The sequence below is a fragment of the Cygnus olor genome, chromosome 7 (genome assembly GCF_009769625.2).
Source record: "Cygnus olor isolate bCygOlo1 chromosome 7, bCygOlo1.pri.v2, whole genome shotgun sequence".
Lineage (NCBI taxonomy): Eukaryota > Metazoa > Chordata > Aves > Anseriformes > Anatidae > Cygnus > Cygnus olor.
Window position 1 is genome coordinate 35535208 of NC_049175.1, and position 19784 is coordinate 35554991.

Consider the following 19784-nt stretch of genomic DNA (forward strand, 5'->3'; position numbering starts at 1 on the left):
CGCTCGCCGGGCAGCGGCGGGCTCCATCCCCGAGGCCACCCCATGCTCGCTGCCGAACAGAGACCTGCTGGTGGTGCCATGAGCATGGCTCCCAGCTGCCTTCCTTCGGGCGGGGGGAAGGCACTGCCAACAGCAGCACGTGTGCTGCCTCTACACAAGGACCCCTGCACCCACCTCGGTGTGCCGGCTCCGTTATCAACTTCAGCTCGGGCACCCCAGCGGGTCAGCTGCTGGATCGATGAGCCATGCAGAGTTAAACAGGGAAATGCCGTCCGCATCGACAAAGCTCCTTTATTTTTTGGCACACAGTGCATGGCATGGTCATGAACGTGTGATGCTGGGTTCTTGTGAAAGCAACATCGTGAAGTGGGTAACCAAACGAAGCCGAAGGTGTTAAATCCCAAAGCGTGTCAGCAGCTCACCGGTTCTGGTAAGGGAAGAAGCTAGCGTCATGTGATGCCTGTTTTTAAAACTGAAGGTGTAGCAATTTTCACTTAAAGTTGATATTTTTCCATGTCAGCCTCGTTTAGGTTAATACCGTTACACATTTTAAAATACCTGGTGAGTGAAATGTGTGCTGCTTTGTCGCAGGTGAGGTTTATTAATCCTTTCCTCTTTCGGTGTTCAAAAAAACCTCAACAAACAAAAACACCAGCACGACCTTTTGGTCTTCAGAAGTGACAAAGAATGTTTATTTCTGTCTTATAAATGCAAGTTCAGGCTTAAATGCTTCTCTTGGCCATTACTTGTAATAAAGAGTTTGCAGTTTGTTGTTTGAAGCTGGGCTGTGAGTTCCCTGCCTCTGCCCGTCACGGTGTGGCTTCGTTGTTCTCAACACGGGAAAGGGACAGCAGTGGGGGTGGGAGGGGGGATGGCCTTTTGGCTGGTCAGTCACACTTCAGAAAATGTTTTATTTACTTTTACAGCAAAATCAATAGTCCCGCACTGTAAGTCTATTTTCTTTTTTTAAAAAAGTGTCAGAACTACAGAAATTACAGAAATTAGCGCCCCTTTCCCTTCTTCCAGACAAGAAGTGCAAACATCCCAGGAAATACTTCAGCATGTTGATTCCTATCGATCTACTTTCCGTAGGCAAATCAATACCCTCAACAGCCCAGGTTGTCTTTTTGGCTGTTTTCATTAATCGCTGTTTTGAGATGCAGGAGTAAGAGTTACTGGCAAACACTGAAAGTTCTGATGCCAGTGTGAAGAAACGCAAGAAGCGCGTTTCCTGCCGGGGGTGTAGGAAGTCGGGAGGCTTTGAGCCCGAGGGGTGAGGGAACCAAGAAATTGGAGGGCTGTTGGAGAAGTTTGTCCTTCACCTGCTGAGTCAGCACGGCTGGCTCTGTAGGTCTGGAGCAAAAGCGTACCTGGGGTTATCAGACTTGGAGAGTCATCGAGGGGACTTTTTGCCTGGGTTGTGCCTTTTAGGACTGACACAGCAAACAGAGCTGGGCCCTTTGGGCCTGCTTCCTTACCTGGCAGAGCCAAAGGGCCGCTGTCAGCAGCCACCCCGCGCTGGAGTGGCCAAGGGGAAAAAGAATAACCATTTCTACTGTATCTCCATCTCCTTTCAATGTTAGCCATTTTAAGGAGAACAGAGTTGTACAAAAACAAAAATTAGAGTGGAGTATTGGTGATAATTTTACTGCATCGCTTCAAATCCCAGTTCCTTTACTGCAAGAATTTTCATAATAATTTACAAGAATACTGACCAGCACAATTACGGATTTAATACACTTTTGTAAAATACACCTAGACCTCTGTTTGCTTTTCCCTTGGCAACATGTTCCTCTCCTGGCTTTTTGTCTTTCTAAAGACTGACAGTTATGGAGCTCTTTGGCTTCTGCGAGCAGCAGCCTCCAAGTGCAAGAAGACAATGAGGCCCTTTGTACGGTTATTAAGTTTTAGGATCACAAGTATTTCATGTGCGGAATGTGGAATTGTATTCCAGAACACAGGCTGTGACAGTTCGAGTAGGAGAAAGCACAGCCAGTGGAATAACAACCAGGGCTGAAAAAATGAAGAACTGTTCATGCTCTGACATAACGGACTGTACGATGGTAAGACAAGTGTTTAAAGGATACTTAGAGAGAAGAGAAGCGCCAGATCACTGGCTGCCACCGGCATGAAAGTTGGTACCACTGCCTGGGAGGACTGAGGAGTCTCTTGTCCACCGCCTGACGGCACGGCAGGCCCTTCTGGACAGATCTTTCTCTTTTTTCAGTATAAGGTTTGGAGTCAGAGTTAAGCAGGCGCTGCTGCAGCCCGTGACAGTGACGTTTGGGCAGTTCTTGGCACAGTTGTGTTGGAGTGATGAGGTGAATTCGTTAGTTTTGAACATGTACCACAGTTAGAGCACCCTTAAAATAAAGGTAATGAATTCACAGAATCATTTGTGTTAGGAAATAATTGTTCTGGCCCTCCCACAAACTCTCAAGTACTTCTGTACAGCTCCAGTTCTTCGAATGGCTGAGCAAGCCACCAAAGTTAATCTAAGAAGATCTTTTTTCTTTTGGGGTCTTCAAAACAATAATTAAAAAAAAAATTAAATAAAAACATTTTCCTTCTTTAAATATGATATCTGTGTACATTCATCCAGCGTCTGTTGAGCTGCTGAAGGTGTTCAGCACATGCAAGAATTGCCTTCCTTTTGCTGTGCCAGCAGCCTTGACCTGCCAGCTTTTCAGATTTTTGCCCTGCTGGGTATGGGAGAGGTTTCCCCCTCTGCCTGCTCGCAGCCAGACCCAACGCCTTTCTCTCTTCCTCCACAGCCTGCCTGTGCCTGGTAGAGCTACCACCACGGGGTGAAAAACCCCACACCTGTGTAAGTAAAGTGCTGACTTGGAACAGAATCATCTGCCTGCTTAAATTTGCTCTTTTTTCTGACAGCTCAATTTGTATTGGCAGGCCTTATGCTGGCTCAGGTGCCGTCTGTCCTTCAGCAGCTGGCATCGGGCTGGTGTCTGGCTGTGCACCCAGTGCTGTGGCTCGTTCCCAGCTCCGGTGCTGGCCTCCCGGACCCAGACCCGAGGGTGCTGCTGCCTTACGGCTCCACGTGATGGGCAGCGTGGCCTCGGGTGGGATGCTGGTGGGGGTGAGCCTGCCCCGCGTATCCCAGCCTTGGTCTCGTATCCCTAAACCGCGTGTAACGTGTGGGTAGCACATATATCACAAAGGTGGTTCGTGTCCCCAGCTGCCGCCCGTGGTCACAGCGGGTACATCACACAGGGCCCTGGTACCAGCTGTGCCCTGTTAGCAGCACACCTCGTGCAGCCTCGTGGCCGGAGGGGATATCGCTGTGAAGAGCTGCAGCTGGCAGGCTGCTAAAGCTGCTGAGAGCAATTACGCTGCAGCCTCGGTGCTCGCAGGTGCTGCGGTTGGGCAGGGTGGGAAACAGGAGGTGTTAATAGGAGGAGGCAGAGCCTAATACAAGTTTTGCCTCCAGAGGTCCTACAGTTCCTCAGGCACGGGGCATAACTGGGACTGCCCGCTGCTGCCAGAGCCTGCAGGTGCTGCTGCTCTTCCCCGGGCTCTCCTCACATCCATGCCGATGTAGCAAAGTGAGTTTGTGGCCAGCAGCTGGTAGGAAACTTGGGATCGAGGTGAAGTGAGAGTAATGTAGGGACACACGGGCAAGGAGAAGCTTTCTGCTGATGTGCTGCAGGTGGCGAGTCAACGGAGCCTCAAAACCCACTGTTCTGTTGTTCTCAGGGTATGTCTGAAAATATTTATTTATTTATTTATAGCAGTCAAACTGGAGTGGCTTTGTTGGAATAACAGGTGATCCTGTATTAATAGGAAACTTTAAAATTATTTACCTTTATGACACTACTTATTTCTGAGTGCTGAAACGTTCCCTCTGAGGCTTCAGGTATTCAGTAATCGCTGTTCAGTTTCCTTCTTTGCTTGGCTTTGATAAAATTTATTACTTTGTGGTTTGCCTTTTGCAAGCCCAGTCATGTCTGCAAGTATGCAAGGCAAAACAAAAATACAAGATTGAAAAAGTAAGATATAGAAGAAGATAGTTGATAGTTTTCTGACAATTGACTTACAAAGATATCCAAACAAAAACATTTCTGGAATGAATTTCAGTTGCATGTTTTTGTCGGTGAGACTTTGGAAGGAGGCGCGATACTACAATGCATTTGCAATGCTCACTCTCTCTCCCACGCTGTTTTCTCATGTTCTTCTTGCTGGACTGTTTTGCACCTTTTCACCCAGCAAACATGTTTAGTTTTTAAAAATCAAAGTAAAATTGCCGAGTGACAAAACCAAGAGTGTTTTGTATAAACTCTTCTTGAGCACCGAATGCTTTTTCATTTGTCACACTGTGTTTTGCAGTGTGCTGCTTCTGCAAACACCTCAGTCATACTTCATCTAGGAAATGTTTTTGTTTTGTTTTAAGGAAAATATTCCTCTCTGAGAGATATCAGCTACTTAGAACCTAATATATTCGTTCGTACTGGGGTTTACTTCCCTCATTTCATTCAGGGTCACGCGCTTTAAGGTCTACCACATGCATTCAGCCACTGTACCCCAGAAGTGATTGCTTTTTAGCCATTGAGTTTTCCTAGTCTACCTAAACCTGTAATTTTCACTGCTTTCAACAGATATTTTTATTTACGTATTTGTTTGTAGGAGTTCTTCGTCATCCTTTCCAGGTTGTCCGACTGTTGGAGGTGGTGCCAAGAAGCGCGTGTACCTTTTCAGGTCAATGCTGATCAGAGGTGTGTGAAGGGATTGCTGGTTTTGCTCCTTGCCAAATTCAGTGCTGGAGTGTTAAGTGTAGCAGTGGAATGATATAAATGTGTGCTGAGCTTGGCATTCCTTCAGCTGGCACTGTTGGGTATGCAGAGCAAACCTCCGTAGGTCATTCTCCCAGCACGGCTGTGTTTTCTTGCATCGGGATTGCCAAGGAGGGGAACAGGGGCTTGGTTCTCCTTGGGGAGCCTGGGCTCAGCTCTAATGTAGGTTCTCCTGCAGGCCAAGGACTCGCTTTCTTCACCCATTTCTTCATTTGTCCTGTCTGAAGTTACTCTCTCTGATCTAGTAAGAAAAAAAAAATAGTAAACTCATGTCTTTTTATCAAAGAAGTTGAAAATCTCCATCAGCGCCTAAGTGAAACAAAGCGGTTTGTAATGAATATGAATTTTTACATGGAAACAAGCATTAAACGTAAACCCCGAGGGATTTGTGAGATGGAGCAGGTGTCGCGGAGAGAGTGGCTCAGCTGATAACCACCTAGACAAAGGTGATGCACATTTGTTTCAATTCTCTGAATTTGCAGAAGGCCACTTCACTGCGGTGTGCACACGGGGTGATACACGGCATGTCTGCTGCCAACTATTACTGGAAGGAGACAGTTGTCTTAATTAGAGGGCTGTTTTTACAGCTTCATATATTTTAGTTTCTGCCAAGACAACTGACAACAAGAAATGAGGAATTTATGAAGAAATCATGAAAAATTTATGCTGGCATATGTGATTTATTCATCTGGCTTATAAAATGTATTTTAACTTCCAACATCAGAGCTGCTAATAAGAAATGGGAAAATAGTCTGTGGATCACTTCTATGAACACGCACACCACGCACCACATTGTGGTCCTACAGCGTGCATCGCAGTGACGTTACTGTGAGTTTCAGACATTGGGCACTTGTAAGTTGCAAGATTTTGTTTCATTAGTTCAGGTTGGTCGGGATTTCACGGTAATTATTTGTGGACAGAAACTGCACAGAATGAAAGGACGTGGGAGAATAGTAGAGTAGTGCCGGTGACAAACTTGCACCAGATCCTTCTATATTGCGTCTTCTAAAAAAAAAATAAAAACATTCAGAACTGAATTACATCTCTGAAAGGAAGCAGAGTTGTTAAATAGATTTGTTTGGTTTTGATCAGTTTCTAGGTATTATCTTTACAGAACTCTTTGTGTGGACATAGGAGTCCATGGGGGAAAAAATAAATAACATTTCATTCATTAGATTCACTTCAGTTAGGCTGTTGCATTAATTTCCTTTATAACTTGTAGCAGCTGCAATGTGAACTGATAATTTGTTTGCTTGGGAAGTTAGGGGAAAATATTGCCCTGCTGAAGGCTGTGGCAAAAGTGCTGCTGCATTTGAGGCACAAGGTTTGTCTTTTTTTTTTATTTATTCCCCTGATAGCATTGACCCCTCTGTTTTGGGCTTATCCAGGATTTAAATCTGTAAACTTTTACCGTACCCTGCGTGGAGGTTTGCACTGGAGCATGCTGCTCTCCCTCCTGTAAAATATCCAATCCCTTTTGCTTAGGTGTTTTTGTGGAAGTTGTTCTCTTGTTCTGACACGGGAACCCTACCTGCACAGGCCTGACAGATGAAATATAACAGTTGCCTTGATTTAATATGGGGCTTGTGCTGTTCCACCTGGTAAGTAGCAGGGTTCACCGGGACAAGGAGGAGGCTAGTGTGCCCTGCTCCCAGTCTGAATCCTCCGACAGCAGGAGGGGTTCCTGGGGCTGTAAAGGCAGCAAAGGCAGCAGTCTTCCCTCAGATGGCATGGGTTAGAGAGGGTGACTGACATGCACTGAAAGAATTACCACCCTGTACTTCCTGTTTGTGTTATTAAATGAAATTGCAGTGATAATGAAGCAGGTGTTTTTTTTGCCCGTGTCCCAGTGCTATATATTACTAATGGTATTCTTTCCCTGCAGTGAATAACCCTGTGTGCAAGTACCGTAAGACATCTCACAGAGCAAGCGGTGGGTTCGGAGATGCTGCAGAATCTATTAAGAGTCTTAGGCTGAGGAAAGAGCAATCCCTAAAAGCCTTTTCTAAGATTTAAAAAAAAAAAAAAAAGTAAGGTGTAAATGTTTTCATATGCTTAGAGAAGATCACCATGTGAAGGTTTTATCTCGTGCTACTCTCTCCTGGTGCTTGTCTGAATTCAGCGCGTTAGTTAGCAAGTTCCTCGGGCTGGGGGTGCAGCAGCAGCAGGAGGGGCTCTCTGGAACTGGGCACCATCAGCTCTGTTAAGAGCAAAGGGCAAGGACTTCATCTTTCCTTCGAAAACTCTTTTCTCTGTGAAATTTGTCCATCGGAACACTGTTGTGTACTAGGACAACATCAGTGCTCACAACCATTTAAATGCATTTGGGGTTTGATATTTGTCATAGATCTAAACTCCTCTATGCAAATCCTCTTAGAAATTTCACTGGAGTAAACAAACAAAAAATTCAATCCTGATATTTACTGTCATCCATCAGCCTCGGGGAGCAGCCACTCATGCTGGTGACGGGCATGTCCACGGCACGAGGCATGCAGCAGGTCCTCCCGGAGCTGCTTCTGTGCACCACATGCACTGGGTGCACACACCAGGAGTGCTCCTCTGCCTCGTTCCATCTGTAAATTAACTTCACTAATCACTAATTTTATAATGCTGTTTTTTATCCACCCCAGCCCCCTTTTTTTAAGTTGTGAAATACAAAAAAAAAAAAAAAAAAAGCAAGACTTTGTCCTGCTAACTTCTCAGCTGATTAATCTTTGCTGATGGTTGCACATACCTAGCACTGAAACGCACATTTGTAAGGTGCTCTTATCCTACCAACTGATCTGTAAATGACAGGGTAATTAAAAGTTCCTGTTTACAAAAATGTCACTTTTTGCAAGTCTGTTTTGCAGTTCATCCAGAAGCGGGCCCTGGCTTCCAGGTGTCCTGCAGTACCTTCAGCTCTCCTCGACTGCAGTAAGCAATCGCATTGGCCATTGTCAGCTTACAAAGCGGTTCCCTTAACATTTCTTTCTCTCCCTGAATCATAAATTGCCTGGCCCTCAGAGTGCTGTCTGCTACTGGGGAATGCAGGGCTGAGGGTCTGCGGGGCACCAAGAAGGTCTGGAGGGAGTCACAAAATGTGCAACTTGTTCCCACTGATTTAAGGGAGAAGAGCCTGCCCTGGGTATTTGGGTTGTTTATGTCTTAGTCAAGACAGTTCCTATAATAAAAAGAAAGAGGAAATTAAAGTCTGGCTTTTCAAAAAGAGCACAGGGAGTTTGTACACAATGTAGGACTCCAGATATCATTGGAAAGGGAAAAAACATTCTCTTTCTTGCCCTTTGATAGACAGCAAGGGGCTGTCTGGCAGTGCTCTGCTGGCTCAGTAACCCCAGTAGCTCCTGAATCCCATACCTTGTACCCCTGCAAGGGGCTGATCAGGATCTAAATCTGGTAGCGAGATAAAAACTACTGTGCCTAATCAAATTATTTGACTTGTATTATTTCTAGTTTCAGTTTTTTAAAGCTGTAAGTGTATTCAATGTTTGTGTTTAAAGTTTATTTTAAGCTAATTTAACAAATTTATGAGTAAGATGGTGCAAGTGGGTAATTTCAGCTTTTAGGTATTTTGTTCTCTTACGTCAGTAACTCAGTGCCGGTATTTTTCTAAATTTCTCTGGTTTATATTGACATGAAAGTAAGAGATTTTAAACATAGCAGCAGTAAATCCCAGGGAAAAAAGTGTTGTCTTTCTGTGCAGTGCGTTCACGAAGGGGAGCGGGGTTGTGGTCTGCAGCGAGGACTTGCACTGCGGGGCGAGAGGTGTTTCCTTGGCAGGTCTGTGAGCACTTCCAGTCCTCAGCACGTAGGTGGGCAGCAGAGAACGTGGTGATGTGCAACAGCATCTCTTTCAAGGTATCTCAGCAAATTATGTGAAAATAAACACCACTGCAGTACTTGCTGGTGATTTTGTTTTGATGATTTTAGCTTACCTTAAAATTTTACTTTCCTGCGAGCTAGCCGTGGTGGAAAATCACCACGTAATCAAATTGCAACACACATGTCATTGGCAAGCTGGCTCAATATAATCTCATCTGCAAGTGTACACACGTACTGCTGTTACTACATTTTAATCTGAGAAACTGTATTTGGGATTTGTTGCCCAAACAGTTTGGCATTGTGTGGAAATGAAACTTCACCAACTTGTTCAACTCATTTTTGCTAAAGGGGTGCCGTTATCAAAGATGTCTCGCTTGCTGTAAAGCAAGATGGATAGTGTCAGTTTCATGTAGCGGCAATAATATTAAGTTGCGTTATTTTTATAAGAATCTCAGAGCATCTGGGGAAGATCATCTGCATTATGTTGACCTTACAGATGTTTGAGTTGATTCATAGAGGGATTAAGTAATTTGCCTGTGCTCATGCAGTGGATAACCAGCAGTGAAGACCAGAATTCAAATCATATATTATTTTCACATGAAACGTTCTGCTCCACTTCGATAACTAGAACACTTTCTATATGAACATTAACCCATAACTCTAACCGCAATAGCACAGTTCCTGTCCTCAGCGCGTAAGTCAGAAAAATAATTTGGAATTGTATACAAAACTAAGGAAGGTCAATGCAGTGCGTAGGTTTCAAGCGCAGCATAGACAAACATTCACCCCAAACGACCCGCGGAGTTACGTACTTCTGTGAAGTCTCACCTGGATGGTCCTTTTGGATTCCTGTCTTTGTGCTAGAGGTTGGCACCTCCAAGATGCTCCCAGAAAACGTCTTGGTGTGTCATTACCACGTTGGATCAAGCCAGAAGAGGAAGGCTGGTTCTGTACACCTCAGATGCTGGGAGCTAAGAAGGTTGGTTTGGTGGAAGTGGTCACAGCATGTTGTGGTGAACCACTGAGGTGGATGTACTTTGAAACGAGAGCTGAGTGGCTGCGATGTTGTCGCGTGGTTATTTCACCTCTCCTGTACAAGAAGATGGCTCAGGCAACAAGTACGGCATTACCACATTATCCTGAAGGTTGGAGTGTGCTGCATGTAAAGCCTCAGTTCTCATAACGCTGTGCCAGATTAGCAGGAATGAATAGATGCTGAGTAAATAATCCTGTTTTGTTGCTGGTTTGTAATGGATGTGTTGATTGGAAACAACTTCTCTATCTGTTTACATCACAATAATTTGATAACCCATTCGTGTTATTTAAACTGCGCGTTTTGTAAATGCCCAAGCCGAGTAATCTGTAACAGAAGCAGTATGTAGGAACTGCTCTCCTAAAGTGATTTTTAAATTGCTTTGCTTGCAGCTACGGAGTTTGCCATAAAGAATGATTTCTCCTTCTGAAATTTTGAAGCCACGGGAGTGGTCAGAGGGCTGAAGAGGGACAGCCTGCTGATTTAAGGCTCTTTAATGCCCCAGCTGTTGTGTTACAGAGTGCTGTAGACCTTGCTGGTCTAGCAGAACATTTCACTGCAGTTTCTTAATGCCCTAAACTAGGAATCTGATTTATTACCTATTAGGGCTTATTAGATCCTGTTCATAGGGAAAAATGAACGATTGTAGCTGGATGGCAGAAAATTAATTTGAAATAAATGTTATGTAGTCAGGCTTCTTCAGTTCTTTTATCCAAGTCAATCTCTGTGGCTTTAAGGCTGGTTTTCCAATTTCGATGTGGTTTCTTGTAGAGCCATACCGTACGTGCACACAGGAGTGCAAGTGTGGTATGAAATTGTCTATTCAGAGCAGGTAGGTGTTGATGTGATTGCTTCACACGTTTATAATCTAGGTGGTTTTTTTCTAAAAACAGTTTCTTTGTCGTAATGAATGCATAGTACTTGCTGTACTACAGGGGCAGCTGGGAGGAGGAGGGTGGCTCTCATGTGTCCCGTGTTTTTGGATAGCATGTCATCTGGGGAGGGGCCTACGGATGTGGTTTTATTTCCTCAGATCTCTGCTTCTCACCCCGCTTTTCAGCTTTGCCTTTATTGCTGTTACCTTCAGTTTAGGTAAAGCTTCCTTCGAATGCACTGTAAGAGCTGTCTCAAGTAAAAGATATACTTGCAAACCACCAGTAATTTGCAAGGTTTTTGCCCCGTGTTTGCCTTCAGAAATGGACCCCAGGTGCTGGTGGGAGAGCCGTGCGAGGAGCCCCATGCAGACTGAGCCCTGACCCTAAGACTTCCCCTGCAGGCCCCACAGAAATGAAGCCACCCTTAGCAGAGCCTCAGTGCCCTGCCAGCACCCACAAACATTTCAGCCCAGGCCCACCAGGCTTTGGACCTTCCTCCTCGTCCCTCGGGAGCTCCACGCGTGTGCCTCCCAGCCCTGGGGCTGCTGAGCCGAGCGGTCATGCCTGGGACACGTGCGGAGGTGTCCCTATTGACTCCCTGGTAAATAAAAGGCAAAGATATTGAATTCGGCTGGTGAAGGAGTAGGCAAGCACTGATGTGCTTCTCACCCGGATCGATCATGTTCGTTTGGGTGGTGAAACTCCTCGCAGGCTGAGAAAATGAGCTTGCTGGGCCTGGCAGAGGCAGCGGCAAGATTACCTCTGCAGTTCCACATGAGTGAATGGGAAGCTTTAGTTGTTCTCTAACACCAAACAGAAGATACAAATACCTTGTCTTGCATTTGTACATCATCGTACCTACACTTCCCTGCTCCTAGATTAACACAGATCGTGCCTGTTTGTGTGATTTGCAGAATCCACCTGAGGGCAGGTTGTATTTATTGGGTAGGGGGGTCAGAAATATGACTTGCACAGCACACGGGGCAGGTCTTCTGAGACAAAGTCCTTTGCTTGTTGGCAACATCTTGTGACGTGTGTAACGGGATGGGCACAAAAGGTTTTGTAATTGAAAGAAATCCAACACCTCGTTATCTCCAGAGCAGCCAGGCGTCCTCGCTGGCTGAGGCCGGCAGCCCAAACTGATCCGTGCTGCTGGGTCCCTGTCCCCACACTGCTGCGACACCTGCTGCCCCAGCAATGCCTTGGGACTTGCAGGCACCCGTTTTGCCCCCCATCAAGGTTTTGCCCCTCCCCACCAAGGCTGCTTCCGACGTGGACCCCCTGAAAGTCTTGAGGCTACTCCAGCCTGCGAAGCACGGGACTCGATTCTCTTCAGTCGTTGCTAAGTCATACAGGAAAAAAAGGTGTTTTCCTCAAATAACTGTTAAGCATCTTTTCTTCACATACGGTCTTACACAAGGTTTAGTTCTAGAAGCACAGTAACTTCCAGATTTTTCTATTCTGCTTACCATTATAACAGGCATATACAGTGATCCTATCTTACTTAAATAACAGATTAATGTTGCATGAGAGGAAAAAAAAGCAATGCCTGGAGTGAATTAACCAGTTGTTCTGCCACAGTTTCCTTCTGTTGTGGTGTATTAGAGTCACCTAGACGGACAGATGTTAACTCACACCATAAGGAGGAGTTATAATGTACGCTATGGTGGCCTACCAGGAGTCATACCAGACATCCCATGTTCTGATTTTGCTCAATATCTATCTTTATCGCCTGTCTGTGCTCATCTAATTTGCCCTTGTATGATGAGTTGCACTTCTCGGCATCTTTATCGCAGACAGCTCTTAGTCCAGTGAAATTCAGCGTGAGATTTCATCTCGTGCTGTGGAGTTGCTGTGCCTGGATCCCACCCCGCACAGCGCCTGGGGAGGGCCTGTCTCGGAGCTGGCAGCTTGCACATCAGAAACTGTGCTGGCACAGTGCTGTTCCCAGCACATTTCAGGTTAATTTAGGCAAAGCAACATGCTACAATGTTCTTACGTTTTCCAGAGCCACTTTTCTCCGGGCCTGACCCTATAAATGTGTTTTTAAGTAATTTCGAATGAGAGAAGACGAGCCCCCAAATTACTGAGCTGTACAAATTGACTTAAAAAAAAAAAAAGTCTGTTTACCACAACTGAAAACTTCTTAGCAGAAGTTAATTTATACAGCTGTGATCACGCAGTAATTATGATTTGTCACAGTCTAATATTTACTTTTTTTGACTAATTTAAAACCTATTCATTATACGACATACAAATTAAGAACAAAGTGTTGTGTTGGTCTTTGAATGCGTAATTGCAATTAAGACATTCTCCTGCAGAAATAATGTGTGTAGGGTTAATTTGGACTCTGCGTTGTTCCTTCTTCTTTGTGTGTCTGCACAATTAAATTATCCAACTGTGGCACGGAGAAAATAATCGATAATTATTTGTATCTGAGCTGTACCGTAGTATTTTAATGGAGGTGCAAAAGCATCTTCAGCAGTTGGTAGTATGTTGTAATGAAATGAGAAATGTTTGGGAGGTAGGTGGCAGTTTGAAATCCTGCTGAGGTTTGGGGGAAATTCTTCAGCTCTGTTTATTTTGTGACTCAATACGTATTTTCTTTTTGTACAGAAGGGATGTAGGTGGCATGCCAAGACCTGCAGAGTAGCACAGAATCGTGAAAATATTCAGAACCTATCCGTAGCATGTTACAGGGTATAACATCTCCTAATGAATTTTGCTTTTCCTTCCCTCGGGGTGATGAATACTGTTAGTCTGGTTGTTATCATTCTTTCCTTGTTATTTAAAAGAAAAACTTGAGATGTTTTACAAGAGCCAGTAAAATAGTTCAAATGCACAGGAAGGCGCATCCTGCAGGGCAGCAGGAACACCACCGCCTGGCGCTTGGTGTTGGGAACCCTACGTGGCACCCTTCTGGAAGGACGGTGTGGGGTGCCCGGGTTTGGGGACAGCAGCTTGTCCCATGGTGCTTGACCCTCAGGCAGCATCGTGACCCCAGAGGGATGCTGGTGCAGGGATGAGGGGCAGCCTGCGGTGCCCTGAATTTGGGGTTTGGTCCTTGGCTTTGGCACGTGGCGAAGGCCAGGGCTGAATGGGGCTTCTGGCCTCCGCTGCGAGCGAGCGACATTACTAAAGGGAGTTGGGTTATTCCTGATGAAAACGTCAACGCTTTCAGAGTTGCCATCGCAGGAGAACCTTCAGAAGTCTTTATTTCTTCCCTTTTGCTGGCATTAGATTCTTAAACATTTAATGATGGCTTGGGAATAAAAATATTACAATTTCATAATAAATTACAAATCAGAGTGAACGCCACGTAAGTGAACCTATTCCCCATTATAGGAACAGCACTTGAATGGTATCCTCAGCTCATGCTTTCTTATGTAGGGAACTAAATCGCTTTTTGTGAGGCTCATTTTCACCCTTACTTACGTTGCACGGGTGATAGGAAATGTATAACTTTTAAGTATGCCTAAAGAGAGAATTTCACAACTGCGATAGAGCAGATTAAATATTAAGGTAGGTATATCTAAAAAAAGATCATAAAAACCGTTTCATTTTTTCTCCCAGTAAAATTTGAATTACATGGCCCAAATAGCAGGGGAGGGGGTGTTACTCTTTCCAATGAAGCTACAGAAAAAGGAAAAGGCTCCGAAAATACAGGGAAAATGAATCTTTATCTCACAGTTGGCATTTGTAGAAAATAGTATTGAAGTCATTTTAGCAATAATGTATAAAAAAAACTTGTTACATGTTTTCTTTTAAAGTACTGTTATCTACCGGAGACCTGGGGGACATGAGGAAAGCTGAAATAGCCCACGTTCAATTTTAACATCCCCTAAATCTTCAGCAGGCCTTCCCACATCTTCTTGGCTGTCACAGTGAGCAAAACCGAACCCTTAGTGCAGGCTTTTGTGTTGATGCTATGATGCTAAAACTTTTGATTGAAGGCGCTATAAATTCTGTCAGAGCTTTGCGTGCCACTTGCAGCCACTTTTAATATCTTTTGGGTATCCATTTTCAGCGATCACAGTTTGTGTGCTACTGACGTTAGAGCTGAAAATATGTAAAATCTGAACAAACTGCATGCCGTTCTGGCTTTAATTTGTCTGCTAGGATATGGAAAAAGTCCAGAAAACTGCGCTTCTTACCTTACATAAACCTTTGACAAATACCGTAGTTGTTTGGTGCTGGCCTACATAGCTTCTCGCTTTGCCAGCCTTCCCATAATATCTGCTGCAGATGGACGTGAAAATGCTGGCAAGTCCCATCTGGGTGAGCATCAATATCCTTTCTAAAAGCAGCATTTTCCTGTCCTTCATGAATCACTGTAACGCCAGCATCCCCCTCTATCAGAAGGCTCCTTTTGTTAGTCGCGGCGTGCCGCTCGGCTCACTTCTGGCTTATTGGTGCTGGCGCCTCAGCGATGCTGCAACAGCAGCTTCATTACTGGGAGTCGGGAAAATCTGTCTGCATCCAAACAAGCCTTCATCCTCACGGGGCATGTCGCTGTCTCTTCCTGCGTCCTAGCCCATCCTACGCTCGGTAGGTATAATTGCTGCAAGTTCGGGATGCTCAAAGACTGTGTCATGGGCCTCGAGCTGGTGGTGTATGACTTTAGACATACATTATTGCTTAAACCTCGGTGCAGTGGAGGGAGAAAACAAGTTGTGTATGAGGTTTGAGTGAATTTGTCATACAGATGTCCTGGCACGAGACTTCACAGAACCGTAGCCTGGCTGAAGCGGGCGGGGAGCTCAGGTCCCTCTGGTCCCCCCGCCCCAGCAGGGCCCCCCCAGCAGGGTGCCCAGCCCCAGGTCCCGGTGGGTTTGAAGCTCTCCAGGAGGAGCCCTCAGCCCCTCTCTGGGCAGCCTGTGCCAGGGCTGCGGCACCCGCCCAGCACAGACGTGCTGCTGGGGGCCAGGGGCAGCCCCCGGGGCTCCAGCTTGGGCCCGAGGCCTCTGGGCCTGGCCCTGGGTGCCGCTGAAAGGAGCCTGGGTCCGTCCTCTTAGCGCCCTCCCTTCGGGTAGTTATGGACGTGGATGGGATCCCCCTGAGCTGCCTCCTCTCCAGGCTGAGCAGTCCCCTCCGGTTTGGTGACGTGTGGTGTTCCCATAAATCAGGAGCTGCCTTCTGGCTGGGGCAGCTTCTGCCTGCCCCTGGGTGCGTTCGTTGTGGTCTGTGGGACGGAGCAGTGCTCCTGGGCAAGGGGAAAGGCTGCTGGATAACAAGAGCACCCAACTCCTCTAATTAACTACGTCAAGTACATATCATGGTTTTCAACAGCAAAGTGATACACTCTTTCATTACATAATATTCAGTTGGATAAGATTATGACAGCTTTAGGTGTTACTATATATTGCTACCTGTGCCACCCTCGCCTTAAAAAAAACATCTTCGCTGCGAATGTTATGTTTTTTGTGTTTTTTTTTTTTTTTTTGAGGAGGGAAAAACTCCCAGGACTGGGGCTGGTATAGATTTTTTCTCGCTTTGTTCCTGTCACCCATCTGAGCCCATAAAGTAATTACAGGCTACTCACAAAGAAGCTGCTCAGCTTCAGTGCCATTGGCATTATAAATTATATGTCTAGAGATAGACAAAATATGCAATTCAGGCCAGAGGAGAGCATAAAAGGAGCATAAATGGTGCATAAATGTTATGCGAGCCTTTTGCCCAACTATATTTTGACCCAGTCTAGGAAAATCATCCCCATGGCACTGTTTTTGGGACGTGGTTGGCCATCTGTCCTCTTCTTGCAAGGCTCGGAGCCACACAGCCCCGATCCTCACACCCCTTGTGCCAGGGGATTCACAGTGCTCCGCTCTGCTTGCAGTCAGGAACTTTCCAAATTAGGGTCATTTCCAAACCCAAAGTGCTGTATTTTGGACAAAGTGAATAGACCTGCCTAGGGACTGGGGACACGCTTATCTCTCTGTGTCAAACCAAACTTTTGTATGGCTCGGCTGTCGTGGAGATGAAGACTCAACATACTGCAGCCGCTCCTTCCAGTCATTACGCAGTCTTACGAACTCATCTGTCAGAAATAAAAGTTCAGCCTTACGGTGTACTAAGAAAGGGTTTCCAAGATACTATATATATTTCAAAAGCCAGATAGTTTCCTGTAGGTTTAAAAATATCTTACCCATATATAGCGTATTTTTGTATCTTGAAGAGCTTCCTCAGATTAACAGTGAAAGAGAAAATAAAGTATTGCATGAAAGAAGTGGTAAAGGAGCAGATTTCATGCTGGAGGATCTAGCTGGAAGACTCTGCAGCCAGGGCATTAAAATAACTACCAGTGTCCCATTTGAAGACCATATTATTGTCCTATTAGTAGGTCTCTAGCGAGCGGGCGATGCTTTAGTGGTACTTTGTAGCTTCGGTCTCCATCCTTGGTGTGGAGGCAGGGAAGTGGCTTTAATAGAAGACAGATACCTCTGGCTGTACTCGTAGGGGTACAGCCGTACTCAGTGGCACGTATAGCCACAATTAGGTTTCACAACTTAGTACAATTTGACAATTTCAACAGAAACTTTCTCATTGACATACTTGGCCATTTTTTTCTTTTTTTTTTTTGCGACCCTAATTGCATTTGCCTCCGAGGTGTTGACTTTACCAGGCAGCAACTAATTGCCAGCTGTAAAATCACAGGGAGGAGTCTGGGGAGGACTGGCGTGGCACAGGGAGGGCCAGGTCCTCCGGAGCCCTGAACACGTCCGAAGACCTCACACTTCAGCCACGTTGCACCAGAGCACATTGCTTCCCTGCGGAAACGCCTGCTCACGGCATCCGAACTGCCCCTCTGCTGCCCTGGAGCTCTCCTCGAGTGTGGCACGCGTGTTAGGGGAGTGAACAAAAATGGGTTTGATTGTTCCTTTCCACTGCGGTTTGTTATAAGATGGTTCGTTTTTATCTGCAGCATTATTTAGCCCTTCTAAACTGGAGAAAGCACATGCCTCGTAAGGATGAAATGAAGGCTGAAGGCAGTCAGAAGGAATCAGCGTCTCTGGGCTTCCCCAAAATAAGGGATGTACCAGAACAGAAAAAATGTAATGTATGAGAGGAACGCTGTGGGGCTGCTCGGGACTGATCACCTGGGGCAGCTAATTGCAGCAAGGCTCAGCTCCGATGTGAACCCTGGGCAGGAAGCGAAAACCCTTTCCTTACTGAACTGGGAGTAAGTAGTCACCATGTAAAATTAAAAATTAAGAAAATAAATCCCCTAACAACCATCACCGACAAAGCCAGCAGCCAGATGGATGCTCCAGAGTAACTGTCCTCTCCCCCTGCCAGCCACATGCACCCTCCCGTTGTGTTTGCCTTTAGGTAAAGGTTTTTCTCTCGTCCTTCTCTCTGCCTCTGCCTGCACCTTGCCTCCGCAAGATCCTCCCCACTGGAGCCCTGCCCTTCCCTTAAATTTGCAACAGCACTGTTGGCCGTAACTGCCCCTTTTTACTATTAACCCTGACTTCTGTATCCCCTGTGACGGTTTCTGTGCGTGACCTGGTGCCTGCGGGCAGACTGACGCCTCCCGCGTGAGCCCCAAATCTGCTGAGCATCACCGGTGGGACGGGCCCTGGTGGGCGCTGTGCTGAAGGTATCGAAGGATCGTGTCAAAGCTTCCATTCCAGTCGTGCCTCCTTGCTACAGTAGTAGCAGACAGGAGCCTGCAAGAGAAATTAGAAGAATAGCAAAGCACTGATCTTGTCCAGAGGTTAATAGCTGGGTTACGCGAGCAGTAGGCTGCTTGGGATGCGAGCGCTGTTCCCGTCTCGCTTCACTCCTTCGCATACCCCGCTGCCTTCCCGAAATGTTTTATGTCACAGTAAAATTTGGGAGCAACGCTTTGGATCAAATGCAGGCTTACCTAAAGCTCAGGGAAGGTGTTTTTTTTGTTTTTTTTTTCCCCCGTACGTTTCTAGCATCAGTGATCCCTTCACAAGGCTGCCAGCAACCGAAGTGTCCTTGGAATAGCAAAGCAGAGCAGCCACTGCAGGTACATTGTTCACATCTCTTATAAGAAGATTGTGTTTTAACCACGTGGGGTGGGGAAGAAGGAGGTCCTAATTTTGTGAAAGTTGGCTCTCTTGGTCATGATTCTTGGTAGTTAGACTAGAAAAGTAAAGGTAAGGCATAGGGCTAAAAGCTACATTCTTTTTACCTTCAATGCAAGTTTTTTGCCATCAGGCATCATGATTACCTTTACATTTTGGATACTGTACAGAGCAAAAAGTCCTTTCCAGCCAACTGAGTGGGGCACACCTGATTTATGACCCCAGCAGCACTGATGTGGTGCTGAACTCACCTTTGCACACCTTGGTCTGCAGATTCCTTTCTTTTTCCTCATTTCTATTCTCTGATGGACTTTGATAAAGTAATTAAATATCCACAGGAAAAAAAAATAGGATTATTTTCCAAGCTTTATGAGATTTATTTAGCCAGCTGCAATTGTCTAAACAATTGATTGCACGATCGATGAAAATGTCAAAGAATTTGAAATGTAGCAAATCGATTCTATTGATTTATCCATAATTACCCAAAGTAGCCTTAATCTGTATTCAAGGTACCTGTAGAAATGCCTAAGTAACAAAGGACAGTGCTGTCAGCAGGAAATGAGAGAGGTTCCCTTGCTGCAAACCGTGAGACACCGTCATGTATTTGAAATTTTTTCCCAAATTCATGGGACATTCACCCTTTGCAGGAAAATTTACCCGGTGTCCTTTCTCACACTTCACATGAGTGTATTCCCTTTTTAAAATTATTTCTCTTTCCAGACTGAATTCTTCTTTTTAAAAAAAAAAAAAAAAACAATGCGATGGGAAAAAAAAAAAAATCTTTGGGTTTATTGATTTTACCCCTGCAAAACCTAGCCGAATCCTGGCCAGCAGCCTGGGCAAGTGCATGGGACCCCTCGCAGCTCCCCTCTGTGGTTGCACAGGTGCTTGGAAGTGATGCTTTCAGCAGAACTCGGCCAGGGCAGGTTGTGAGAAGTGCTCCGTAGCAAAGACTTTTTGCCTTTTATTGGGCAGTGCATTAAAGTGAAAACTGCTTGTTTAATTGCTAAGGCGACTGCAGATTTCTTCTAGCAGGACTGCAACAAATTACCTTTCTTTTAAACTATAAGATCTATTGCAATTTTGCCAGGTATCGTAATAAAATAGTCATTTTGAATTCAGTAAGTCATCTTTCTTTAGAATATTAACTTTTGGGAAGAGGAACGCTGATGCTGTCCGCTCGCAATGG

At 45.5% G+C, this 19784-nt stretch overlaps 1 protein-coding gene across 4 annotated transcripts in view; it reads left to right on the top strand.

Annotated features, from left to right (window-relative positions):
* DOCK1 (dedicator of cytokinesis 1) overlaps positions 1-19784 on the top strand; it is a 283861-nt gene that overhangs the window by 173359 nt on the left and 90718 nt on the right. Inside the window, exon 30 of one of the 4 annotated variants that reach the window (XM_040563059.1) lies at positions 1027-2424. The exons of the other annotated variants lie outside the window; for them this stretch is intronic. Within the exon in view, the coding sequence (XP_040418993.1) occupies positions 1027-1144 (118 nt within the window). The 3' untranslated portion in view covers positions 1145-2424. Of the gene's footprint in view, positions 1-1026; positions 2425-19784 lie in introns of those variants that run through there. 4 annotated transcript variants of the gene reach the window in all.